The 26,734-nt window shown below is 51.1% G+C and overlaps 1 protein-coding gene across 5 annotated transcripts; it reads right to left on the bottom strand.

The window, feature by feature from the left end:
• Window positions 1–389: 389 nt before the first annotated feature.
• Window positions 390–26,576, bottom strand: rimbp2b (RIMS binding protein 2b). Of its 5 annotated transcripts, XM_084690697.1 has the most exons (24): window positions 26,472–26,573; window positions 25,197–25,247; window positions 24,347–24,367; window positions 23,086–23,127; window positions 22,540–22,744; window positions 21,776–21,924; window positions 20,862–20,941; window positions 20,050–20,159; window positions 18,961–19,854; window positions 16,146–16,297; window positions 15,140–15,805; window positions 14,811–14,960; window positions 14,367–14,522; window positions 11,955–12,728; window positions 10,541–10,655; window positions 9,891–9,989; window positions 8,330–8,517; window positions 7,946–8,114; window positions 7,670–7,747; window positions 7,144–7,247; window positions 6,734–6,766; window positions 6,137–6,208; window positions 5,733–5,867; window positions 390–3,255 (listed from the first exon to the last, which is right to left on the bottom strand). In XM_084690697.1, the coding sequence occupies exons 1-24, from the start codon at window positions 26,571–26,573 to the stop codon at window positions 3,061–3,063; spliced, it is 4,740 nt and encodes a 1,579-aa protein (XP_084546823.1). In that variant the 3' UTR covers window positions 390–3,060. The 5 variants fall into 5 exon arrangements, with proteins under 5 accessions (XP_084546823.1, XP_084546824.1, XP_084546826.1 ...); XM_084690698.1 differs by lacking the exon at window positions 23,086–23,127 and having other exon boundaries at window positions 6,734–6,760; window positions 7,685–7,747; window positions 9,855–9,989; window positions 26,472–26,576; XM_084690699.1 differs by lacking the exon at window positions 23,086–23,127 and having other exon boundaries at window positions 3,116–4,842; window positions 6,734–6,760; window positions 7,685–7,747; ... (3 more) ...; window positions 25,198–25,247; window positions 26,472–26,576.
• Window positions 26,577–26,734: the final 158 nt, after the last annotated feature.

The raw sequence follows: 26,734 nt of genomic DNA, 5'->3' as shown, positions 1-26,734 counted from the left end.
GACTTCATCTTTAAACTTGTATACAGCCATCCTGGTCTTCAGGGCCTTAACCTGCTCCAGCACACCTGATACGAAATGGTTAGAGCTTGATAACGACCCATTTAGTATCAGGTGTGTTGGAGCGGGAAACATCTTATGCTGGGGACACGCTATACGATTATTATTTGTTTTCCCTTATAAGATTTTCAAACCGTGAAAGACCACAAACATGAGGACAAAAAATCCGAGATGTAGCCGTTTTGCTCCTACAGTGTGTGGTCACTCTAAACACACCTCACACCAAGGGATCATCTGCTGAACCATCAAGATAATCGGGACATATGTTACCTAGCATTGTCTGTGGGGCCGAAGATCCTGTGGCGTGGGCCCTAAGGACCAGGGTCGAAGACAGCTGTATATGTCACAGGTGAGGCGTGGAAACTGAAAGCAATATGACAACAGGGCAAAACTCGAAACACAACTGTACAAAATATCAAATTTATTTTCATAAAAAAATTGCACATGCACACCCATACAATATTTTGTAACCACCAATATAGGCTGTTATCTCTTCATAAAGCTAGCACACAATTGCAGATTTTTAAAACATTATGGTTTAGAAGACACCATGGGGAAAGCTTGCACTGTTTGATTATAAAGTTTTAATGTACAAAAAAGGCAGTCTGAAAATCAAGTATAAACATTTAAAAACAATTTACAAATGGACCAAGTACAAAAAGAGCAACAGTGGCTCAAATAATATGTATAGAAGCAATGACAACTTAGCATGGTCTGTGAAATGTACATATATTAATCGTAGTTTAAACGCCTGTTTGGCTGAGAAATGTACAGAACATTATACAGAATGCTTTTGATACATTCTTTTTTGGCAGTCTCAGTTCAAATCTCATGTCAGTTAACAAGTTAATCAGATTTTGAGGTGGATTCAAGGATGGAGTGGTTAACGGAAGATGGTGAGATAACAGGAAGAAAAGGTTTGATTTCACAAGCCTGGACCAGAGGTACATAAGTTGGACATCTGCACAACCCTTAGGAATAGTATTGATACATTGGCTTTCAATTCATCATACATTCACTCCTATGTGCTAGTTTGGGTAAGGATATAAAGACAGCACTCTTGCCCAGTACCATAAGCACAGGGCATACGGTAATCACATGGTTTTCTATTGGAAGTATGACAGATGCCAGCCTTCTGTATTCTATTTGACTTTAGGGGGTCACCAATGGAGGTAGGCTTGTGTTTTGTTAATAGGACACTTCTATAAAGTCATTTATAGACCTAATTGACTAGAAGGTCACTCAATCAAATCTGACGGCATGGTGCTCAGGGTACTGCAAGCCACAAAGTAACTTCCTCATGCTCTCAAGTCTAGAAACTCAACAGGAACGTGTGTACACGACGAAACAAATGAATAGTAAATGCATATTGTGACTCACTCGTCTTGTGGTTATACATGGATGTTGATTTCATGTGAGCGCTCCCTGGAAGGCCGTGTTGATTGAGTGATGCCCCTTCTGGTCTCACACACGAGGGACTGGAAATGCAGTTAACTTTTAAGTACAGATTATAACACAAAATATTCTTGTAAAGTGCCTTAACGTCTTTGTCATGAGTTAGTTGTGCGAAATGAAGAACATATGCAGGGATTAAATTCGATTTTCGAAGACCAAATGTCTTCCAACTATGTCAATTAAAAAGCAACCGTCTGTTTTTCTCTCCTGTTCACAGTCTGAGAAACGAAACATCAGGGGTTTGAATTTTGTGAGAAAACGTACTCTGAACATCATCCTCCCCCCACTCCTAATTCCACCTTGTGTCTGAAGTTTCAAACAAGCTGTAAAAGTTTAGGCCCCCCAGAAAACACGACACTCATACAAGCAACAAGCTGCACGTCACTAGTCTGGATTTGCAAATTACATTTCATTTTCTGAAATAATGCAACAACATGAATGCATATAGGACATAGAAACTCTCCGGTTGACAAGATACAAACCATTGTGCATTTATAAGGCAGATACATTTAGGGCGGTTCCATCACGGCTTTTCATGTCCGTTCAACTATTTCAAAAGAAATAACATAATGCTGCTGTTTAGAAACCCTATCCCATCTAATCATGTGCTTGTCCAGAGGGAGTCTGAAAAATAGCTACATAGTGGTCTGGCCTCACCACAGCTTCAGCCCCATAGCTACATAGTGGTCTGGCCTCACCACAGCTTCAGCCCCATAGCTACATAGTGGTCTGGCCTCACCACAGCTTCGGTCCAGAGCCATGTGGTCTCTTTCCTCTGCACTGAGCCTGCCTTTAATAACGTGTTCACAAGACTGTGTGTACCTGGGCAGTATGTTCTGTTCAATCTCAATATATCACGTGTTCTTCGTAAAGAGGACCCACGGTTCTACTGCATACTCATCTGAAACCGGTCAAACCGTGAATCTAACAGAACTCCGCGGTTCTTGCAAGAAGGTCTGAACAGACAAAGCTCGTCCCATGAGCGTGTGCTTTCATAGGGTCAATGAGGGAACGACCACTCTGAATGTGCTTAAGATACCACATGCAAAACTTGCTCCCAGGCTCAGTAACCTGGGCTTTCAACGAGCCCCAGGGCGAGCCTGTGGCCTCGCGGCCGTTACTTCTGACACGCACACACACACCGGCTCAGTGGAGCCGCTGGAGCGACTTCACACACAGTCCTACTGACCGTGGAGGACTTCCCAGCATGCATCCTGTCCTTCCTGGTGCTGCTGTGAGGTTTATAGCAGCTTGAAAAACGCAAACAGCCAGAGAGGTCGATACAACGTCAACCTGTGAGATCATATTCAAAATATGTACTGTACTTAAATAAGAAAATACGGATTCTGACTAATATACAACAGATGTATCAGAATACAGTGGTTTACCAAGCTGGCAACATGTCATTCAAATCCATGTTAAGACCGAGGTTCCATTTTTTTTCTTGACTGAATTGAAATGACAGCAAATGGAAGAGAGAGAGAGAGAGGGGGGGGGGGGGGTGTTAATATAATGAAATATCCTTTTCACGTAGGGTATGTCGAGAGACTATTTTACAGCGCCAAGTCTTTTCAACAGTTTCCTCCCTTTGGAGATTAGTCCCTTTTTCTTTTTGGAGGACAAGTCGCAGGGGCTTCTCGTGGGACTCCCGGGCCCCACGATGGCGGGGCCGGACCCAGGGAAGTGTGGGCGCACAGTGGGTGAGGCGGCTCTTCTGGGCGGACCCGGTTTTTCCGTCGGAACCTAATGGGAGACCCGTAAGGGACAGTTCAGGGGGTTAAACAGCCAGCTCTCGCACCCCAGTCACTACTCCCCTTCTCTCAGTCCTTTCTGTCTCATCGGGGCCACCATAGCTCTGGATGCCCCAGTCTGTCTCCCTTACGTGTCAGAACTTGGGTGTTGTCTTATTAGCGTAAAGTCAAAGACACAGAGTCTATATGAGAGCTTTCTTTAGGTCCTCTCTCTCCTCTCTCTTCCCAAGTAGTATACATGGTCTGCTGATCCTGCACAAATCTCTCCAACAAACATGTCTATCAATGAAAAAGGAAATGCCTTTCACAGAAAACAAGATACAACATAGTCCTGTGTTACATCATGGGCCAAAATGACAGCAAAGGTTTGTTTAAATATATATAGTCTTACTTACATACTGTATACTGTACAACTGGGTTACAGAGAAACATTGAATATCTAAATATTCCTTGTAATCATGAGCTAAAAGGCTTCCTTTAAATTGCACTTAGGAGAAATGTGTTGACAGGATACCATTAACATGAGACAGAAGTCTCTGGAGGAACAGAGCTACATATAACATACGTATTTCCAAATGGTAAGTATCTGCACATTGAATGTTCATAGTTTATGGCATGTAAAGGAGATAAGTTATCAATTTACCAGTTTTGGAGCATTTTATCACTTTTCATCAAGGTAACTTCAAGGTTGTGGGAACCAATTCAACCTGCTTTAAAAAAGTTTAATTTACAAATCTGGTCGCAAGCACTAAATTATTTATGCAAACTTAACCAAAAAAAAAAAAAAAATGAGATTCTCAGTTTCTCATGTTAATCAAAATGAGGTTTGAAAATCTAAACTAGATGCCGGCTCTATGAGGATAAAAAATGTTAATGGCTTGTTTAACCATTTTGCGTCATTCGTTAGGTGAAAGAGGAAAAAGTGCACCCCCACAAACAGTGATGCATCATGTCAGATGTTGGAGCAGACCACAGCTTTGTGCCCAACAGGTGATAAAAGCTCCAGGAAATCCATGCGCTTGTCTGACACATGTTGTCATTGGTTGGCATCCGGCCACGATACAGGGTTGGGTACGTTTGATGGAGTGCACTATTTCAGGGAGAGGGGAGGTGCTAGGTCAGTGTTAGGGGCCTGGCTCAGTCTAGCGCTACTTCTACAGGTGAAGCATCCTGGGTCGTGCAACAATTAGCCTTTTAGCTTTTCATGAGTTACAGCAGGAGACTAAGAGTGGGTGACGGACATAATCGTACAACACTCAGAGAAACAACCGAAGACACCATGCTTCTCGTCTAATGCACTGACTATAGGGCGGTTGTTCTTCAGTGAGAGAACACACGCCTTTCTCCGAACGCTCTCTGTCCGTCGTAATGTAAGAGCCAAATGTGGGATGCGTTGTTGTGTGTTTCCGAGGCGACAAAGAAAGATGTTGACGAAAGGTGTTATGAAAAAGTGTGTACCATAACTTAGAGGTGCCCATGTCACCTGCATTAGACGAGAGAAACGTAACCTTGGTATCCTCAGTTGCCCACTTACGTGACGGAAACAGAGCCTTTAAGGTGTGAAATGAACACTCTTCTTCTGGTTTGCCAAGCGGTGAGAAAAAAAAGAAATAAATAAAATAAAATGCAGTGATGGCATTTCAATAATCTACACTATGAGAATGGCAAAACTATAAACCAAGGAAATCTCTGATGAAAACCTGTTGGTATTCAAACATCAATTGCAGTTATTTGTTAACACAATTTGTTGACACATATTTTCAACTAGTTATAGAATGTTTTCTTTTTGTTGAAATTATACTCTGATAGGAACATAAATTAGTTGACATCTGGCGTGCTATTTTACAGTTAAGCAACATACAAAAACAAGGCGTTCAGGAGGCAAATACAAAAATGAGAGTACTTGACTTGTTTTTCTTATAAAACTGTTCAAGGAGAATCCATGCATCTTAAAGATTGAACATGCGGCACTACACTCTACATATTTCATCCTCCGATACATCAAAACTACTCCCTCTATCGTCAGTTATTTTAGATCAAACACAGATTATATTCATAAAGCATTACTACAATGCTAAATATGCATGTGCAAAAAAAAAAGTTTGTGGACGTTCCCAAGATATTACGTAACGTTAACCTTTTTAAGTCAGCATCTTGCTGCTCCCGCCCCTTCGCTAGGAAGAATGCTTTATGAATACGGTATGTCCAGATATTACGTACAGTGCATAAGTTCCCCCCTTTTCACAGCAGTCAACATTGAAAAAGGAAAAACGACCCTCGGTGTGGTATCTAAAAGGTAGCTCTCGGACGTCGTTGCCGTCTACAGCGACAAAGCGTCCCCCATCGTAACCTTGACAACGAAACACACACAAGCACGGACAGAGAAACTAAAGGAGGAAGGAGAGCGAGAGAGGGACCTGAAAGGAGCATATGGATGACAGAGGGCTAGTACTGCGTGAGAGCGTGTACCCTTTTGGTCTTGATCCTAGCCGGAGCGTCCTGCGGGTACCGAGATGGAGAGTCCGTGAGAAAAACCTCCACGTCGTCAGGCACTTCTTCGAGAAAGTTGGAGGGGACGAGGCCCTTGTGTCCATTGAGTTCACCCTGGGGGGGGGGGGAGGGGGGGGGGGGGGGGGAGCAGGAAGAGGCCGTCGTTAAAGGGCACTGTTTCAACAGGGCCATTGGGCTGCGCTTCGATATTGCCATCTAGTGGTTTAAGGGGAGCATTACAAGTGCAGTTCTCACAGTAAACCACCAGGTGGCGATGGTAAAGCGCAGCCCTATGGAAGGGGTTTTTAAGAGGCACAAAACACAGACTCTTCGATCGGTTTCTACAAATGAACAAATGTGACTTCGTTCTATTGAACGCTTACATAGTAAAATCCATCTTCGTCGATTTCGCCAAAGACGTTGACGACGTCTCCGGCACAGAATGTCAATTCAGCCTGTCGACCAAGAGAGAGAGAGTTACAGGACATCGATCTTCCCTTGCATGCCTCACACAGTCCCATGCAAGCTAAACACAGTTAAATAAGACCTCGGAAGAACCAGGGATTCCATTAGGGTCGGAAACAGCGTGAGATTCTCTCCTCCCTCTTCCAATCAGTGTGATGCATGTGGGAGGGTCAAGACAGTCTAGCCACCAGACAACAAACACATGTATCAAACTGTTTGATGACTGAAGGACAAGATTGCATCACAATCCAGTGGGACTCCTCGGGGATTCTCCAACCAAACACAAACACTAACAAACAGGTGAAGAATACTACTTAACACACAGACCAAAACCAAGGCAGGATGCTGGGCCCAGCAAGGCATGGAGGGGGATTAGTGACGACTAGAGAGGGGGTGTGTGTGTGTTAGGGGGGTGTTCGGGGTGGGGGGTGGGCCCTCATCTGAACCCCACCCCGTCTACACACTGTACAGGGTGGGGGACACACACAGAGCACACGCACGCTGCTCGCACTCACCTCCTCCATCAGCCTGTCTCTCCCATACTGTGGCTGGGCCCCAATAGAAAGGAGAGGGGATGAAACCAAGGGGAGGGGGGGCAGTGGGGGACAGGTGACCACTTCATGATTCACATGATTCACAGGGAGCGTGTTTGTGTGTGTGTGTGTGTGTGTGTGTGGGGGGGGGGGGGGGTAGGGGTTATGGGGGAGTTGTTTATCGTTGAGCCTATTTAAGTGATTCAGTCTGATATACGGTCGATGTTACCGTAGCAACAGGACCCCACTGTGCACTCTGGGGAAGACCACGCTGTCCCTTTCCCTGCCAGTGGCGTTAGCATGAAGCGTTAGCATGTAGCGTTAGCATGTAGCGTTAGCATGTGTGTGTGAGTGTACAGTGCGCGGTGGGACTGCGGGGAGGCAGCAGGTACCTCCACATCCACGTTAGGGGAGCTCTCCCGTGGGTCGTAGTCATACAGGGCCACCATCCTGCGGGTGGAGGCCGGGTGCTGACGCCCGCTGCGCCGGTTCCTCTCTGGACAGGCAGAGGGAGGAAGGGAGGGGCAGGGGGGGGGGGGGGAGAGGGAGAGATGGGTGGTTGATTGGAGGGGTAAAAGGTCACATACTAAATAATCGTCTCCTGAAGATGCATGTGATGGTTAATGACCTTGTGAAGTTACTCAATCAGGGACTGATTGGTAATACTGTCAGTCATACATTCAGCTATATCCTTCTCTGTCATCTTCACATTTTTATGATTTATGGATTAGAATGAACAAATCCCGAGACGGTAGCATGGTTAGAGGAGCGGGAGGGGGGGAGGTGGGGGACAGATATGGGAACAAGAGGGGGGGGGGGGAGGTGGGGATGGATATGGGAGGGGGGGGGTGGGGGACAGATATGGGAGCAGGAGGGGGTGGGGGACAGATATGGGAGCAGGAGGGGGTCAAAGGGCACCTGGGAAGAACACACCTCTCTTGGATTTTCGGGACCTGCGGTTTATTGAGCGGCCATCTTTGAAGCGGTTGCAGTTGACTTATCAGGAGGGAAAGAGAGAAGAAGACAGGAGGAGGAAGTGGAGAAGAAGAAATAAGAGCACCATCCGCAAAACACACCAGTGTAGAGAGTCGGCGGGGGGAGGGGGGAGGAGGAGAGCGGGGAGGAAACAGCGGCAGAGGAAGGACAGAAGGAGGAGAAGGAGGGAGGGAGACAAGCATAGGAGAAGGGGCCTACCGAGCTTCTCTACCGGGGTGTTGAGGGGCAGGAAGCCCTGTTTGAGCAGCTGGTCCATCATGTCGTCATCCTCAGTCTGGATCTCAGACACCATGTTACAGGGAATGAGCCCCGCCCGCTCTCGGACCTCCGCCCTGTAGAACCCATCTGTGTCCTTGTTCCCAAACACCTGAAAGCCACACACACACACACACACACACACACACACACACACACAAGCATTGGTGTCAGAGCACCAGTCAGGGAACATAACCCAACAACAGCCCACCTCTGTTATGAAAGGTAGCGCGTGCATCCCCGTGTGTGTGTGTGTGTGTGCATGTGCAGCACGCTTATTAGAGACTTATCACTACAACGTCATTTCCTGTGTTTGTCCCCCCCCACCTTGATGATCTGTCCTTCCTTGAAGGGCAGCTCCTCGTCGGCAGCGTCTGGGTTCGGGGACATGGACAGCGGGTCGTAGTCGAACAGCGCCACGAACACGCGTGCCGGCTCTTCGCCCTCCGACTCCTCGTAGTACTCCTGGCTGCGCCGCGCTCGCCCCGGCAGGTGGCCACGCCCGCCGTACCCGTCTGAAACACAGGAGGGAGGGTGGTGCTACTGCCGGGCCAGCCCAGGTGGCCCTGCGTCACGCCCGGCAGACGGGGGGGGGAGGTGTGTGTGTGTGTGTGTGTGTGTAGAACAGTGGTTCCCAACCCTGGTCCTCAGGGCACCCCGGTCCTGCCTGTTTTAGATGTTTCCCTGCTCCAACACACCTGATTTAAATGAATGGTCGTTAGCAGGTGTGTTGGAGCAGGGAAACATCTAAACCATGCAGGACAGGGGATCCCTGAGGACCAGGGTTGGGAACCACTGGTATAGAAGAAGAGCCAGGTGTGTCTAAAGTACACTTCGTGTCTAGTTTCAACTCCAAACATACTAGTTTTTCTTTTACTTTTTTACATTTGCATTACATTTCTGTAATCTGATTGACGGGTCTTTATACACACAGGTCCTATAGCTGGAGCAATTGACAGCGCACACAGAGTGTCACTAACAGCCACACACAGACACACACACACAGACACACACACAGACAGACACAAGACAGACACAGTCAGGGGAGGACAGACAAGCCAAGCTGTGGGATGGGGGGGTAATCACATGACCATGCGCAAATTATCAGAAGGGATGGGGGAGGGGTGGTAACAAACGTTGCTGTTTTACTTTGCTTCATGTCATACAGGAAGCGACAAACTCCCAGTTCTTTAGGGTTAGGGTTCGGAGAACAAAGAAGTCAACAGACCAAACGCCACAGCAGCTTCCTGGTTCCATAACAGGGACAGTGAGGGGAAAGGAAAGAACCTGATGGCTGTAAACCATGCAACTCATGGGTCCCCCATGTTGAATCAAATGCTTCGATTGCGATCGTTTGGATGGCAGTCTGCTTCAGGTCCCTGGGAATCCCATCTATTTATCTTGTGCAACCAGAACCACAAAGATGTACTGGACACAATGAATACGTAGTATAAACATTGTGGGAAATTATTTGGAATCAAAATGTCTAATTGAGATGACATCATGTGGTGTGATACCAACAAGACAAGGGGGCAAGTTCTCCAACCATGTCTTCTTCTCACTGTTCTGCAAACAACCACTCATGCAAAATCAACATACAAACTACCTGGGTGGAGGGCGGGAGGAGGGGGGGGAGGTTGAGGGTGGATTAAGGAGAGGAGAGGAGGGGGTTCGAAGGGAGATTTGGGATCTGAGGTCGTAAAGGAACACACAGGGAGGGGACACTCATTCTCCATTGACAGAAACGGCGGCCATCTTGTCTAGAGTCGAGCTCGGAGCAGAAAGACCCTCCACCTCTAAACACCCTGCAGATGAACACAAGGCTCTCTCGTCTTTCCCCGTCATGGTCAACAGTAACAGTCTGCTTGAGAGAAGCTGCTCCACATACCATAGTGATGCCATTTCCTGCGCCGAGCTACACTGCCATAGTAACCATCCTCCTTGCCAGGTGAGAGACTCCCCTCACTGTTACTCTCCATGGTGATCTCTACAGGAGACAGTCAACCACAACCACAACCACAGAGTTACAGTCAGGGACTCCCCCCTCACACACACACACAGACACAGATGCAAACATAGACGAAAGCCAATACACACACAGACATAATCACACACACACGATCACATGCACACTGCTTTAGCCCTCTGCAGCGACCCACGCTAGGGGGCTGGGAGGGCTGCGAGGGCGGGGGAGGAGAAGACATCCGTCAGTGTAAAACAGCAAAGCTTGCGCCAAAATTGACACGAGAAGAGGTCAGAATAGAGCTGGCCCTGTGTGTAGACAGACGCCCACCTATTCAGATCCACCTCCACTGAAGGGGCAGACATCTCCCTCAGGTGTCTTTGTGGGGGGGGGGGGGTTACCAGCCCGGTGTTGCCCGCCCCCCCCGCCCCTTCGTCTCACCAGGGGGGCGTGAGGACGGGTGAGAACGTGCAGGTGGGCCCTGTCATGGGCTCTGCCAGGGGAACACATGGGATGTTTGGGCAACACCGAGGGGCCCCGAGGCGGGGGGGGGAAGGGGAGGTGGCCTCACTAACCAATGGAAGGGACCGTGATGGGGCGTCGCTGGGGGGGAGGCCCTCCGCGGACAGGCCTCCGTCCTGATTGGTCCATCCGCTCGGAGCGCCCGTGAGAGGGGGAGTTCCCTATGATCTTCGGAGGGAGAGAGAGAACACACGCCAGGTTAAACACACCCTGCCTGTTCCTGGCCAGAGATGAGAGAGAGAGAGACAGAGAGGAGGAGAGAAAGTCAGAAGGAGAGAGAGACAGAGGGAGACAGAGAGACAAATCACCCATTGAAAACAAATGCAAAACCATAAGAGCAAATGATGTCACTTCCATTTGTCCTTAGGGAGGCAAAGTAAAAGTAATCAACGCATAAAACAAGGAGAACAACAAACCAATAAACCATCCACACAACCAAATCAAACGCACCCCGACACAACAACATGGACCGCGGAGAGGGAAGGGGGGGTGTTTAGCTAAAGACCATTTGTTAGTTTTGTGCATGTCGGCTCCCTGACGGCACGCGCTGGTGCGGGAGGAGTGAGCGTGCGTGGAGGAGAGGGAGACGGCTGAAGGCTTGTGTGCGGGGGCTGGGCACAGCCTTACCGGCCTCCACCCTGGGCCCTGCTCTCTGTCGGCAGAGACTGAGGACCGACGCTTATTCATGACGAGGGCAGCAGGGGGTGGTGGAGGAAGGGGGGGGGGGGCGACTATTCAGCACGGGAGGGAGAGAGAGGAGACAGGGAGAGGAAAGGAAGAAGTTGGGAGAGAGAGAGAGGGGTCTTTGTCTGAGGCGGTGTGATGGGGTGGGGACAGGGCGCAGGACTGCCACACCTCACAGCAGGCCAGGGGTCACAGCTAGAGTCTCAGCTGGCAGTGCAGACCAGCCACAGGGACCTGGGAGAAGCAGGGCATGCTGGGAGCACAGGTCTCTCTGGGGGGGGGGGGGGGGGGGCAGTCAGGGGGGGGTGGAGGGACCGGTAAATGACAGGCTAGGAGGGCTGATGTCAGTCAGCTGTCACACGGACGCCTCATTGGTTGGCTGGGGAGAAGGGGGAGGGGCAGAGGGAGACCACGTATCTCCATGTAGAGACACCCCAGCTCCCCGGAGATGAGACCTTCTCCTCAGAGACATGAGAAACAAAAACTTCCTGAAATGGCCTTTAGATAACCAAAAAAGCTTCACTTAAAAACTCACTGGACGTTCTAAGAACGAGCAAACTAATACACATGAAAAACTACAAATAAGAGCCACCATGAACATGTAGTAACTTGCAGGTATATATCGCACAAAAACGATAAGAAATCAACGTAAAAAACGTGGAGAGACCCACAGAGAAAATCAACGGAAAAACAAATTATTACATTTTTTATGATAATTTCGAAGGAATAAAGAATGGGTTTTACTGATGGAATGCACAGCAGAGCAGTCTGAGTCACACACACCAGCGGCTGGTCTGTGCCCCTGACGAGCCCGGCCCTACTGTCCCTGTGAGTGAGATAGGCCCTGTCCAACTGGCTGAACCTGCCCTGGCTCAGCCCTGCCTCCCTGGGGTAGAATCTGGGCCCGGGCTCCCGGCCCGGTCCGTAGCGGACCTCCCTGCTCCGCAGCTCCCCCACGTGGCCCGTCTTGGGGGCGGAGCCGGGCCCATCGCAGAAGTCCTCTTCCACGCTGCACTGGCGCGTCAGGGTTCTCTTGCGGCCCATGGCCAGGGCCCGCCGCTCCACCGGGCCCTCGCAGTGGATCACCCGTACGGGGGCCCGCGCGGGGCCGTAACCGTGGTAGCCGCGGTAACCCAGGGAGCCCTCCTCCTCGCTGCCGCAGTCCAGGCCGCTGTCGGGGCTCTTGGTGGCCTGGCGGCCGGGCCGGCCCGGGAAGCGGTCCTCCAGGGAGTAACCGTAGCGACCGTCGCAGTAGCGGGGTGAGGAGCGCTGGCGCTGCAGGCGGCGAGAGTTCTTGCTGGGGGAGAGCTGGTGGTGGAGGGGGGGGTCGGGCGGGTACATGCGGTTCCTGCGCTGCATGCGGGGGGTGCCGGGACGCCCCCCGCCGTCCTCGAAGCGGAGCCGGGGGCCCAGGCCGTCCACGCCGTCGGGCTCCTCCTCCGACACCTCGGGGATGCTGTGGAGCCGCTTGCTGCGGAGAGACTTCTGCCTCACCACCTCCCTCTGCAGGTCCCACGAGTCCCTCTCCTCCCCCAGGTCCTGCCGCCGGTAGTACGCCTGAGGCAGGGGAGGCCATCCGCCACACAGCACCATCCGGGTTTCACAGTTCAGTAAAGGAGGTTTACGTTTGGGAGGATTGTATTGTATTGGTTTTTTTGTTTTTGAAGGTGTTAGAACAGGCAGGAAACAACACAGTGTGTGAATAGAAAATAAATTGGGGAGGGGGAAGACAAAATAAAGACAGAATTAGTTATTTGAGGCAATGGCCTGAGGTAAGGCATGCAGTGTCATTCTGAGCAGGGAGAGATGACTCATGCTCTGAACGGGAATCTGTGGAGGGAAACAGAGGAGGGAAAATGAAAGAACTGGATGTTCCACTGAGCAGAGGTCAGAGTTCAGAGGTCAGAGGGTTTCATGACCTCAACCCATCTACCGGATGACCAGTACACACAGAAAAATGCAAATGTTTACGAGGAGCTGAACATAAATTTGTGGAAACAAAATGATAAAATAAAGGAAAAGATAAAAATGAAGTATGTATATATATAGATAGAAACACAGATTTCATTAAAGGTTAGTTTTGACCTTAATACTGAATTATCAATTCATTTTCATCTCGTCTTGAATATGTATTTCTCATTGGCTCTCTATCCTACTGATAATAGTATGAGATTATTTAATTGCCGCTGTTAAAATAAAACATTTATATTTGATCCAGAACATGATAAAAAAAGAACAAAAAAAACATAAAAAGTACATTCCCGAACAAGCAGTCTTACACAAACAGGTAAACAGACAGACTTTGTGAACTGATGAATTTGGAAACATTGGGCAGATGCAGCATTAGAAGGTCCCATGCTGATCAACACACCAATGAACTTCCAGGTCACATGGTACTGTATACTTCTCACATCACCTCTGGCACAGTTTCTTTAACTCAAGTCGCCAGTTTAACATGTGCCTCTTCACCACACTCCAAGATGACAGTTAGACACACACTGTACAGACAGGATATCATGGACATCAAGAACAAAATTCAAAACAAATTCCATGAGACAAGACTCAAACAAAAGTGAATAGTTCCATTTAAGCCAACTCACTTAAATGAGATTCCCATATGCTCTTACTATGCCATGGCCTTTCTAGCTGATGGTACTGTACATTTTGAAAGATAATAAAAACGTTCTCCAAAGAAAATCCTAAAATCTCGTTATTTTTTTTTTTTTTACAAACAACACCACACAATCCAAACTTGACATCATACAGATAATTCAAACTAGGAAAACAACAACAGTTAAAATGTCAAATAGGAGCACGTTGAATCTCGACATAAGACATTATATCGACACAGTAGGGTGGCCTGGTGTCATTCATGCTGGGTGGGCGGAGACACACCCCGGCGGTAGCTAAGCCTGATGAAGCGAGGTGCGCGGGGGTCAGAGGTCACAGGGGTCAGAGACGGTCACAGGGGTCAGAGGGGTCACAGCAGGCTGGAGAGCTCAGCCAGGCAAGGCCACAGCGAGCCTGCATGTGGAGCGTGTGGAAGAGGGGCCGCTGCAGATCACATGAACCCCCCCTCCCCTCCCCCCACCCCCCCACCCCCCCGGGTGCCTCCAGGGGGCGTGTGCTGTACCCTTGCCCCCTCCAGGGGGCGTGTGCTGTACCCCTCCCCCCTCCAGGGGGCGTGTGCTGTACCTTGAGAGTGTTGTGAGAGTTGATGCTCCGCCGGCGGCCCTCCTCCAGCTGCATCTCAGAGTAGAGGTCCTCCTCGTCCTCCTCCATGATGTCAGACAGGTCTGAGCCACGGCTGCTCTCTGTCTGGTACTCCTCACTGTGGCTGTAGTGGTGGTGCTGGGGGAGGGGGAGGGAGAGAGGGGGGGGGAGGGGGAGAGAGAGAGAGAGAGAGAGAGAGAGAGAGAGAGAGAGAGAGAGAGAGAGAGAGAGAGAGAGAGAGAGAGAGAGAGAGAGAGAAAGATAAAGAGATAGAGATAGAGAAAGAGAAAAAGATAGAGAGAAAGATAAAGAGATAGAAAGAGATATTTCCCTGTCATTAACTGTGAGATTTCCCCGTGTGTCCTCTGTGTAGCTGTGGTTGTGTGAAGGACACCCAGGTGTGGTGTAGCGGAGTGCAGCACACACATGTCTTCCCAGCTCGGAGCCCCGGAGGAACTCGTCCACGGACGCGCCTCTCCGGCGGGCGTGGGGCGAGTCGTAGCCGTCCTCCTCCTCGTCAGAGTTGAGAGGATGCAGGGCGTCGCCCCGGTCGCTGAAGATGTTCCTCTTCTCAACCTGGAGCACAGGACACAAACTTCAGACACCCGCACAAGGAGCTGATAGGTCAGGGAGCAGACACTGGAACGGGAAGCGTGGCTCACCCGGGAGTGCTGCGTCATGCCTGAGCAGAGAACTTGTGGAATTGAAATGCTATATTTCATCCGTACTGTGTATTCTATACATATAGCACTCACCCGGTTTCCCTCGGCGAACACCCGCTGGGCAGCCTCCCTGGCCATGGCCTTGGCGATGGTGTTGGGGATGGGGACCCCCTGAGGCTGGGGCAGGATCCTCTGGGGCGAGGGCGACCGCCGCGGCTGGTAGTGGGGCGGCTCCAGGGTGTGTCCACGCGCGGGGGGGTGGGGCGAGGGCGTGCGGGCGTGCTCCCAGGGCTGTCCGGCCCGCAGGCCCCCGCCCTCGCCGTCTTTGGTTTGGGGCTCTCGGGCACTTCCCAGGGGCTTGGCCTTGGGCATGGGGTGGGTCTGCAGACGGGTCTGGGGGGGCGGGTGGCGCAGCAGGGGCTGGGAGTGCGGCTGGCCGTGGGGCAGCGTGTGGGGCTGGGGCCGGGGCTGGACGTGGGGCTGGGGGTGCGATGGCGGGTAGGTCTGGGGGTAAGGGGGGTACGTTTGCGTGTGTGCCGGAGGGGGCTGGGGGTGAGGCATGGGAGGGGGATGTGCAAGCTGCCTGTGGGGGAGGCGAGGGGAGCCCAGGAGGGTGTGTGGAATGGGGGCTACGGGGGAGTCCTGGGACTCCCCTTGTGCTGACAACGTCCTGACTATCACCTCCCGGGCCTCCAGGCCCTGGATCTGGTTCAGCTCTATCGTCACGTAGTCGGCCGTGGGGTACAGGACCTCCGCTATCTGGGGACGCCAGGACAACACACAGGTCTCCAGTGACTGGACTGGGCCATTCACATTGTACTGGGACATTCACCCACATGCAAGGGAGAGCTAGGGGAAACAGATTACATACTCTCTATGCACACATACACATGCCATAGCCAAAATGGAGCCTGGTAAAACCGTTTTAAAACCATTGTGTTACATAATCCAGGCCAATTGGATGGAATGCCATTGCTATACCGCCTCCCTCCAGCAGATGGCGGTAAAGTACTACAGACAGAATACACGCTCCTATCCTAACAAACAGAACAAAACAAAACATGACTAAACTGTGGGATGGCAGATTGCTCCTATGCACCTTCTGTCCCTTGGTGCACACGGCGTAGCCAATCACGTTGGCCCCGTTGGAGGTCCCGGCGGGGGTGAGGGGCGGGGGCTTCCAGCGCACCTGCAGGATGCCTGGGCTCTGGCCGCAGTGAACCTGCACCTCCTGGGGGGGGAAGGGGGGTCCTGGGGGGGCGGAGAGGACATCAACATCAGATCAAATGTTAGGTTTGTTAATTAACAGCTTGACCGGATATCATAGTGCTGTACAATGCTTGAAACACAGCTACTTTGAATTTGGCCGGTGTATAATGTGAATATTGAGGATGCAGTATAACGTGCCACTGTAGTGTATCTTTATACAGGTGCATGCATCTTGTGTATGTGTGTGACTTGTACTGGACACGCTTCCAATGCAGTGCAGAAACAAGCCAAAGCAAATACATCTAATGATGCCAGTGTGTGAACGAGGAAACGTACATCAACGTGGAACTCACACACACACACACACACCACACACACACACACACCCCCACACACACCACACATACACACAACACACCCCCTCACACACACACCCTCACACACCACCCCCCCTCACACACACACCACATACACCCCCTCACACACACCACACCCCCCCTCAAACACACACCACATACACCCCCTCACACACACACACCCCCACACACCACACATACACACAACACACCCCCTCACACACACACCCTCACACACCACCCCCCCCCTCACACACACACCACATACACCCCCTCACACACACCACACACCCCCTCACACACACCCCCTCACACACCACCCCCCCCCTCACACAGACACCACATACACCCCCTCACACACACCACACAACCCCTCACACACACCACCCTCACACACCCCCCCCCCCCTCATACACCCCCCGCCCCAGAGATGAGTTCCACAGTGCAGCTCCTCACGGCTGCGTGCTCACCAACAGGCCCCATCTGGGCTGATGCGCCCGTGCCCTGCAGTTCCCCGCTCCCACAGAGCCAGCGCGAGCAGCCAGCTGCCCACTCTGCACTCAGCGGCGGCAGCTCCCTGCCTCGTCTTGCTACCCACGTCAATACGTCTTAATTGCATTTTCTGCACCATGACTGTCAGCAGGGATGAGAGGAGGACTCGGAAGTCAGCAGACATTCTGGCCATTCAGCTGTTTTCAGTTGTTTTTTTTACCACAACGCACGTCGGAGAGTCCGGGTTGCTGTGAGGGTTCAAACCCCGACGGGGGGGGGGGGGGGTGTTTAAATGAGCACCTGAAAGTAACAGGTCCCATGAGGCCCGGATGACAACGCCGCCTCTGATTAAGCACGGCGTCCCATCAGAGGACGATAGAGTAGCGCTTCCTGTGCCTTCATCTATAATGAAAGGTCTCCACGCGTCCGACAGGGACACACTTCAGTACTGTGGGGGCTCAGTCCTAAGCAGGGGGTTTAAGGCAAGTCCAAGAGCCCTTAATGAGCACGCTCAGTACCCAGGTCATTTGATGAGCTCACTCTGTGAGCGGTCGACAACAGACGCGTACACATCACTCAGCCTAACACGCTCCAAGTCTTTAAAGCAGGCCCACGACTCGGCACAAAGAGAGAGGGAGGGAGAGGGGGAGGAAGAGAGGGAGGGATGGATGGAGGGGCAGCATCAAAGGCATCCATTGAGTGAGGACTGAAATAGCTCATGACAAGGCTGAGGGCACAGAGTGGATCATGTAATTGGTGACTTTATCCACAGGAACAAGATCAATTCCCAGTAATTGAAAGGCTCACAAATGCTGTCTTTATCTTATCACAAGCCACCATCACATTGTGAGGTTAGGGCCCAGTGTGTTCCCAGTAATGAGTCCACACCCCAGACACACTGCTGATGCTGCTGCTGATGCACAGACGCAGCTGCCCACCCAGCTCTTCCTCTCCCTCCTCCTCCTCCTCTCATCTCCACCTGCTCCTCCACCCCAACCGCCTCCTCTCCCTCCTTCTCTCCCTCCTCCTCCACCCCAACCTCCTCCTCAACCTCCTTCTCTCCCTCCTCCTTCTCCCCAACCTCTTCCTCTCCCTCTCCCTCCTCCTCTTCTCCCTCTCCCTCTCCCTCCTCCTCTTCTCCCTCTCCCTCTCCCTCCTCCTCTTCTCCCTCTCCCTCTCCCTCCTCCTCCTCTCTCAGGGTCTCAGGTGACAGCAGCCCCAGAGAGACACACACACTACTTCACACACTGAGCCTCCAGAGGTTGTCTCCTTCACCAGTTCTGTTCTGGTGCTTCTCTTCCTGAGGAGTCCGCAGCCTTGTGGATCCGGCGCTACTACAGCTACTTTTCATCCTGCTTTTCTCCTCTACGTTTCCAATGCGCCTCATCATCTTTAATCAAAGCCACAAACGCACAAATCCTCGAGGGCGACCGAAGGAGGGACGGGGTGAAAAAACTAAACAACCACCTAGGCTTGGATGTCTGTCAGGCACGAAGCTGTAAATATAATGAGCTCAAAGCTTGAAGCTTGTCAAAGCTTTAAGTAAATAGAAGGCTGCTCTCAAAGAACAGTTCACTTCAGATTGCCTCTCCACCAGATAGGAAGAGAGATTTTTCAGAGAGGGTGGATGTGGTGAGTGCAGGTTTGACAGCCAGCAGGAACTGAAGGGCCTAACCACTCTACAGAGCTCTGCTTCACCATACACACACACACACACACACACAGCAGACTAAACCACTTCTCTAGATCGTAGGAGTAGGATGAACAAAATCCTCAAATCTACAAATGTCATTTTGTGAAACGTAGATGTGACAGAAATGTGGTTGGGAGGTAGAAGGAGAGAGGAGGCGGGCTGACCTGCAGGCTGTGTGCAGAACTCCACAGATATCTCCCTCTTGTCTCTCTGGTCCAGCGGAAGCTGCCAAGGCACCTGGTGGGACCGGGCCACGGCCTTCACCTTGTAAACGGTCATGGGCTTCAGGTTGAAGAACTGGTACTTGTACCCTCCCGCCTTGACCATGTCGTACTCCGCGCCGTTGAGAAAGATGGTGTGGCTGTAGTTGCTGTTGCTGGGCATCCAGGAGAGCTGGGCGGACACCTGCGTGATGTTGTTGACCCGCAGGTAGTACGGCGCCACAACCACGTCCTTCCCCACCAGCAGGGTGCAGCGCAGCTCGTCCGAGGGCCCGCGCTCCGTCACGCTCTGCACCGAGATGCGGTAGGTGCGGCTGGCCAGGTTCAGCTTCTCGATCAGGGACTTGGTCCTGCCGCCGAAGGGCACGCTCATGCGCACCTCCTGGTCCACCAGGACGTTGTAGCCGCTGATGGAGCCCCAGCCGGGAGGGACCACGGGCGGGTCCCAGCTCACGATCACGCTCTTGGCCAGCTGCTTGATCAGGCTGATGCGGCGGGGGTAAGGCACGACGTCTTCGCCCACCTCGTCCACGCTCACGTCCAGGGTTCCCGTGCCGTTGCTGCAGGTGCTTCCCAGGAGGTCCATGCCCAGGCCGGCGCTGCCGCTGGTGGAGGTGGCGGTGCCGAGACAGTCCAGCTTGCTGTCCGACAGGAGGTCGTCCAGGCAGGCGAGGGTCCCCAGGTCCACGCTCAGCCCCTGAGAGCCCAGGCTACTCTGGTTGAGGTAGCTCGGCTCCTTGGTCCTCTCCCTGGAGTGGACGGAAGACGTCTCCTCATCCTGAACCATGTCCACGAAGTTGGAGGGGACGAGGCCTTGCTGTCCGTCCAGCAGCTCCCCTGCAGACGCACACAGCCACAGTCCTCTGGTCAGACGCACTCATGAAAAACTGATTTGGATTATGAGCTTTTCCACATTTAAACATAAATGATTTTCAAAAAATTGCAACCGAAACCATGTTCAAAATACTATCTTTATCCATTTTGAAATGATACATAGTATATATATATATATTTATATCTCATATATCAGACCATCGTAGAAGCCATCGTCGTCCATGGTTCCATAAACGTACAGGTACTTCCCCGCCACTAGAGGGAGCTCTGCCTCAGGATGCTCATTCGGCCCGTCGTAAGGGTTATAGCTAGAGGAAGGGAACAACACACTCCATCTCAGCAGAGCTAGACCTCCTGGGGAATTCCACATTACAGGGAAATGGGAAATCTAAACATTCAGCCCCCGAGAATCCAATTCTGTTCACACAAATATGGGGTCTTTTATATCCTGACTACAAACACTGCAGCTCTGTTATGTAACTCCGTGCAAGTGCTGAGTAATATGCTATAACCCTAATCTGAAGTATAAAGTTTCTCCTGGGAAGAAAGACAGAGAAGAGAGAAGAGAGAGAGAGAGAGAGAGAGAGAGAGAGAGAGAGAGAGAGAGAGAGAGAGAGAGAGAGAGAGAGAGAGAGAGAGAGAGAGAGAGAGAGAGAGAGAGAGAGAGAGAGAGAGAGAGAGAGAGAGAGAGAGAGAGAGAGAGAGAGAGAGAGAGAGAGAGAGAGAGAGAGCAGGCGAATAGAGAGAGAGCAGGCGAGAGAGAGAGAGCAGGCGAGAGAGAGAGAGCAGGCGAGAGAGAGAGCTAGAGAGACACAGACAACACAGGTGCACAGCATGGGGATTCAGTCGTATCAGGGAAACCCAATTATTTATTGCTGACAGGCCATTTTCTTTGGAAGGAAAATAGCACTGCATCACAATTTAAAGGCTGGCCTAAAACCTTTCTCTGTGACAAACTGTATGGTGCAGCAGTGCCGTTTCAGAAGTGGTTGTTAAGGCTTGTTACTCACCTGTACCGAGCTATACACAGACGGACCTTGCCAGTGAATCTGGGCCTGGACCTAGTCGTCGAGCTCAGTTGTTTTTCCATCTTTAAAAGTAAAAAAAAAAAAAGAGAAGAGGAACAGTGAGGATTGGTTCCGTTCTGGGTCTCTCCAGGCACCAATCAGAAGCCCTGCGTGCGGTCTGGGTGAGGAAGCAGGAGGGCAGGATTCCTGAAGATCTCCATCCCCTCCCGCAGACTCGCCATCCTCCTCGGCAGCCGAGTGGAAAAGGGAACAGATCGGGGCCTTTCGCACCTCCGTCCTCAGTCCCCCTCTCTCTGACAGAATGATGGCTTCTCAATGCACCCGCCCTCAGCTCTGACTGGCACCACAAGTAGAGCTCTATTTGCAATCATAAAAATATGTGGGCTTTTTTTTTTTTTTTTTTTTTCATGTGCACGGCAGTGACCTTGTGGGAATGAAGCGCTGGTACAATGCTTTCTTATCGCGGAAGCTTGATCCATCTCTGTTTGAAAATCAGGGTCACTTTTGCTACAGCGTCTTGAGGTTCTTTCACAGACAGCTTCGCCGGCTCATGTAAAACTGGCAAAACTTGGAGGAGTGTTTTGCTGACTGATCGAATATTGGACGGATGGATGGATGGGTGGACGGGACGCCATGAGGAGAGTCTTAGGGGTGGTTGGACGGACAGAAAGACAGAGGATTGGACAAGCAGACAGACAGGAAGGGACCCGGGTCAGACAGACAGACATGTGGATGGGACCAGGGTCAGATAGACAGACAGACAGACAGACAGACAAGGGACCAGGGTCAGACAGACAGACAGACAGACAGACAGACAGACAGACAGACAGACAAGGGACCAGGGTCAGACACACAGACGGAGACAGACAGAGACCAGGGTCAGGGTCAGGACTCACTTCGGAGAGCACGGTCCGCCCAGTGCAGCTGGCCTGGCTGCGGGTGAGGAAGGTCGGCTTCACCGACAGCAGCTCAGGCTTGTCCCCGCTGAGCTGGAGGGGGCGGATGAACTCGGATATCAACGATCTGCTCAGAGAACTGTCATTGCCTTGAGGGCGGGAAAAAACAAAACAAAAGAAGCACTGAGACCTGGAATGCGCAAATAATATACCTGTATGACTCACAAAAACACATCCACACGCTGTGTACGAATCTCCATTCTACAGCATATCGTGTGGTATGTGGGCTGTAAGTAATCCAAGGTGAACAAGGCACACAGTGAGTCTAGAGTTCAACATTTCTAGGATGCCGGTTCCGTGCCGTATCTGGTTATTACAGCCAACAACAAGCCCGTGGCATGCTGTGGAGGATAAAGAACATGCTCTATGATTGATTATTTCATTAGTAGCGCAGTGTTTGCCCCTGTGCGCGTCACAAGCTTTCCACGTATCCAATTTCAAGCGCAGCTGCGCGTGGCTCCCACCTCATCCACTAAAGAGATTGTTTATACAAAAACATCTCCCGCATCACTGCAATAGTCTTCACTAAATCTTTGGAGTGTCACACACATACACGCACGCACACACGCACACACGCACACAACCTCTCAGATGTCTCTGACCGCATTTTTAAACAGTGACGTCAGGCCTTTTTTCCAAAAGGCTCTGTGACGTGCTTACGCAGACAGTTATGACACACCCGGGGTGGATGGGACTCCACTCACCTTTCCCGATGGGGGCAGCCAGTCCGTTGAGGAGCTGGGAGAGGGTCTTGTTGGGGGAACCGGGGGATTCACATCCAGTCAAGGGGTCGGTGCCCAGGATATCAAACTTCCCCGCCTGCAGCCGGAACTTCTCCAGCTCTTTCGACAGGAGGTTGAACTGCTCACTCTGCGTTCGACATTTCTCCTCCAGCTCTCGCACTTTGGCCTGATGACAGTGAGACACCGACAGAGAGAGAGGGAGGAAGGAAGGATCCAGACAAAAAAAAGGTAGAAAGTGATAAGAGGAAAAGGAGTGGAAAATGTTACCAGTTAGGATGACAACATTCGCATCTACAAACAGTTACAGTGAAGAATGTGATAATGGACTTTTAAAATGTTTACTAATCCATTACAGAGAGAGGGGTGTTGAAGGGTTCCTATCAAGCTAAATACAGACCACTCCTACACACCTAGTCTAGTCACAATATGCAAAGATCACATGCACGGCTACAGTAAATGCACATGATTCTATAAGAGCAGCCTCTTGCTCAGAGGAAGTATGCATACCAAAAACTGCACTGTGTTCAAAGTGCGGGACACGCTCCTCAACTTCATTGCATAGAGACAGTAGAATAGAGGCAAGGGTCATCGTGAGTCACATGACAGGAGGGGCAACAGCAGTTGACAACATCACAGAACCATGCAGTGAAACACCGTCCCCACCGTACAGGCTAGAGACAATACAGGGGCAAGCACATCCAAGGACTACCTCTGAATGAAACAGCATTCAGGAGTCGGACTCCCCGGTTTTATGAGGGCAGCCGACCCATGGGCATCAATGGGATTTTAAACCCAAGGGTGCCCCCCCCCCTCCCCTCCCCTCCCCCCCTCCCCTACATCTCACTACCTCTGAAGGAGACCATGGAGCTGGCAGGGTTTCCCAGAAGCCCAGCACAGCTGCCTTGCTGCAACGTCTTTGGAGTTGTGTTAAGCACCGTGGGTGACTTTCATGCAGGCAAGTTATTGTTCGGCCGGGCATGAACATGCTGTTATAGGAAAGGGGGGCGGGGGTGACCTTTCCAATGCGCTCCCTGCGTATGATTCGATGGCTGGGTGCATTAGCACACACAGTGTGGTTAGCCTATTAGCATCACGTAGCTCGCTCCGAAAGGCAGTGGCAGCCCGTGGAAACACATGCTGCGGTGCATGCCACGCCAAACACGATGAAGTTGAAGTATAACAGGAGAATAAGCATCAAATGCATCTCTCTTTTTCTCACCCGCTACGCCCTCCTACAGTCGCCCCACTCTCTTCCTCCAACCTCTCAATCTCTTTCGTTCTCTCCCTCCTCCTCTCTCATGTTCTCCTGTATCTCACGCTATTAGGATTTTGTGTTTTTCGTGTGTGTATTCTAAGGTCTGAAGGATCTCCAGCACATGCTGATGACAAGCTGAATGGAAAGAGGCAAGCGACTGCTGTCCCTCTGCGTGCAGACTCAGAGAAGCGCTCAGCGCTCCATGTTGGACAGTCTGCCACAGCAGAGAGAGAGAGAGAGAGAACCAGATCATGCCATGGTCGCGTCGCTCAGCTCATGGTTCCAAACAGAACAAATACAAAAAGAACTCTCACACGAAATTCCATCTTTGTGTGATATATGCATAAGGGTACAACCGATCCATTCTGAAATCATAATTTCTGATACAAAACTTTTTCTTTTTATGTCATCAATTACCTCAATGGCCAGAAAGTTACAGTAGAGGGACACATCCAATGTACTGTACAGGTAAAGATGACAAATATTAAGTAAATAAAAACAATTCTGAAATACCTGCATGCTGTCCAAGTGGTTCTGTATATGCATTAACACACACCAGTAACACAGTGAAAAGAGATGTAGGGAAGAAATTAAGCACAATTACACATGTGAACACTCATACCTTGAAACCAAAACATATTTAAAATATAAAAATAAGGTATTCTGGCAGCATTCATGCAAAACTTATTCATTACAGTATTCTAAATAATATATAAGGGTAGTATCTATGAATAATATGAAATCATGATTGGTAATGGTTGGTATGGTTACAGACAATAATACTTTTTCTATATTCACAAAACACTTATATTCACACTTTGTACTGTCAGTTTATATAGGCCATTATTCTGGACAAGAATATATTCATACTTGACCTCCCAGGTGAAATACAAATTAAATAGTATATACACATATTAGCGTTGCTTAAAATGTCAAATACTACTTCAACAGGTCCCATCAAGTCACAGAGTTCTCTGCCAAGGGACTTAGAGAGACTTAGAGTAGTTCCAGGCTTCTTACAAGTCCAACTGGCTGTCTGATCCCAGCCAGCCATCCACCCTGCCCCCCAGACCCCCAGCCAGCCCGCCCCCAGACCCCCAGCCAGCCAGCCCGCCCGCCCGCCCGCCCCCCAGACCCCCAGCCAGCCAGCCCGCCCCCCAGACCCCCACACCCCCATCCAGCCAGCCAGCCCGCCCGCCCCCAGACCCCCACACCCCCTGCCAGCCAGCCCCCCAGACCCCCAGACCCCCACACCCCCAGCCAGCCAGCCCCCCAGACCCCCACACCCCCAGCCAGCCAGCCCCCCACACCCCCACACCCCCAGCCAAGTCTCCCTCCGCCCCCCTGGGGTGCTAACACTCACCTCTAACTGATGTACCGCTCCCTCATGCTCCTTCTTAGCCTCAACCTGAGCCTGGAACACAGGGAGACTGAGGTCAGCACAAACACAGCACCCCACACACTAGCATTAGCATCCACTACCAAACACAGCACCCCACAATCTAGCATTAGCATCCACTACCAAACACAGCACCCCACACACTAGCATTAGCATCCACTACCAAACACAGCACCCCACACACTAGCATTAGCATCCACTACCAAACACAGTACCCCACACACTAGCATTAGCATCCACTACCAAACACAGCACCCCACACACTAGCATTAGCATCCACTACCAAACACAGCACCCCCCACACTGGCATTAGCATGCTAACCTGTGGAGACAGGGCAATGGTTAACTTGTCAGTGTGATTTGGGTTGAGCTCTATGGTTGTGTGTGTAATAAGTTTACAAACACAACAAAAAAAAACATCCGGATTGATGCTGAATAAATCTGACCAGGTACTGTAAGCGTAAAATAGATATGTTCAAACTAGGTGAAGGGCTTTCAAGAGGATTCATCCATGTGTACTTTCATCTCACTGTACCGCATACAAAGCAGAAAATAATTCATGCTAGTTGACTTATTGTGACAGAGAACATCTGTTGAGAAACTGAACGTTCTACATGAATGGGGCAGCATCTTCCAATTTTATGAATCCACTTTGAGCAATTAATTCAAGAGAGAAGGCAACAAAAAAAAAAGCAGCCAATGTCTCTGAAGGAACATAGCAGTCTGAGAAGCATCTCCGGCTGACGACCTGTCTGTTCATGGCTCTAAGATGAGCGTTACAACATGAACACTGACACAGAGGCAGGCTCTAGTGCCAGACATCACGCTCTCACAGACGCCTCGCGTCGTGACGTCATCCAACCCTCCCCTCAGAGGAGCCAGACCAAACATCAAACCGCTCAGCCCGGCCGCGTTCGGCTTCCACAACCGCCACGTCAAAAGATCTGCCGTCCCAGAGGCCTTATCTGCTCGACGTGGGGGGCGCTTGTTGCTGCACGGCATGTCCTTCCCCTGCCCAGCCTGAAGGGGGCGATGCGGGAGCCGGAGAGACGATTCCCCCCCCAAAAAAAGAGAGCCTACGCTGTAGTAGATGGGGCCGCGTCGTCATGCGTTTGACCTCTGACCTCTGACATGGAACAAGGCCGGGCTAACGAGAGAGGTCATCCCCTCCTGCGATCATTTGGCGAGCTGCGTAACCTCCACCACCCCCCCCCCACCCCCAGAGGGGGCGCACCTTACCTTCTGCAGAAGGTCAATCTCCTGCTGCTTTGCATTGAGGACAGCCAAGGCTTGCTCATGCTCCAACTCCAGCTGCTGCCGCCTCTCTGCAGCCTCGCGCATATGCTGTCCACGGGGGCCGGGGGCCGGGTGGGAGACAGGGGGGGGGGGGGGGGGGGGGGGATACAGAGGGCTGGTGTTAGTCGAGTGAAAGACTCAGGGCTCGCCAGGCTAGAATGCATCTCCAGTCCTCTGTACCAACTCTGACATCACCACCACGACAA

This window comes from Hypomesus nipponensis, chromosome 24 (genome assembly GCF_054491055.1).
Source record: "Hypomesus nipponensis isolate SF chromosome 24, ASM5449105v1, whole genome shotgun sequence".
Classification (NCBI taxonomy): Eukaryota; Metazoa; Chordata; class Actinopteri; order Osmeriformes; family Osmeridae; genus Hypomesus; species Hypomesus nipponensis.
The sequence above is the reverse complement of the archived record's forward strand: the minus strand, read 5'-3'. Positions and strand labels throughout refer to the sequence as shown.

Coding starts and splice junctions, on each gene's coding strand:
- rimbp2b (XM_084690697.1), bottom strand. CDS start 26,573: ATGCGCGAGGCTGCAGAGAGGCGGCAGCAGCTGGAGTTGGAGCATGAG. Junction 12,729..14,366: donor ACTCTCACAACACTCTCAAG/GTACAGCACACG, acceptor CCCCTGCCTCAG/GCGTACTACCGGCGGCAGGA. Junction 3,256..5,732: donor CTAGGATCAAGACCAAAAGG/GTACACGCTCTC, acceptor GTCTCCCATTAG/GTTCCGACGGAAAAACCGGG.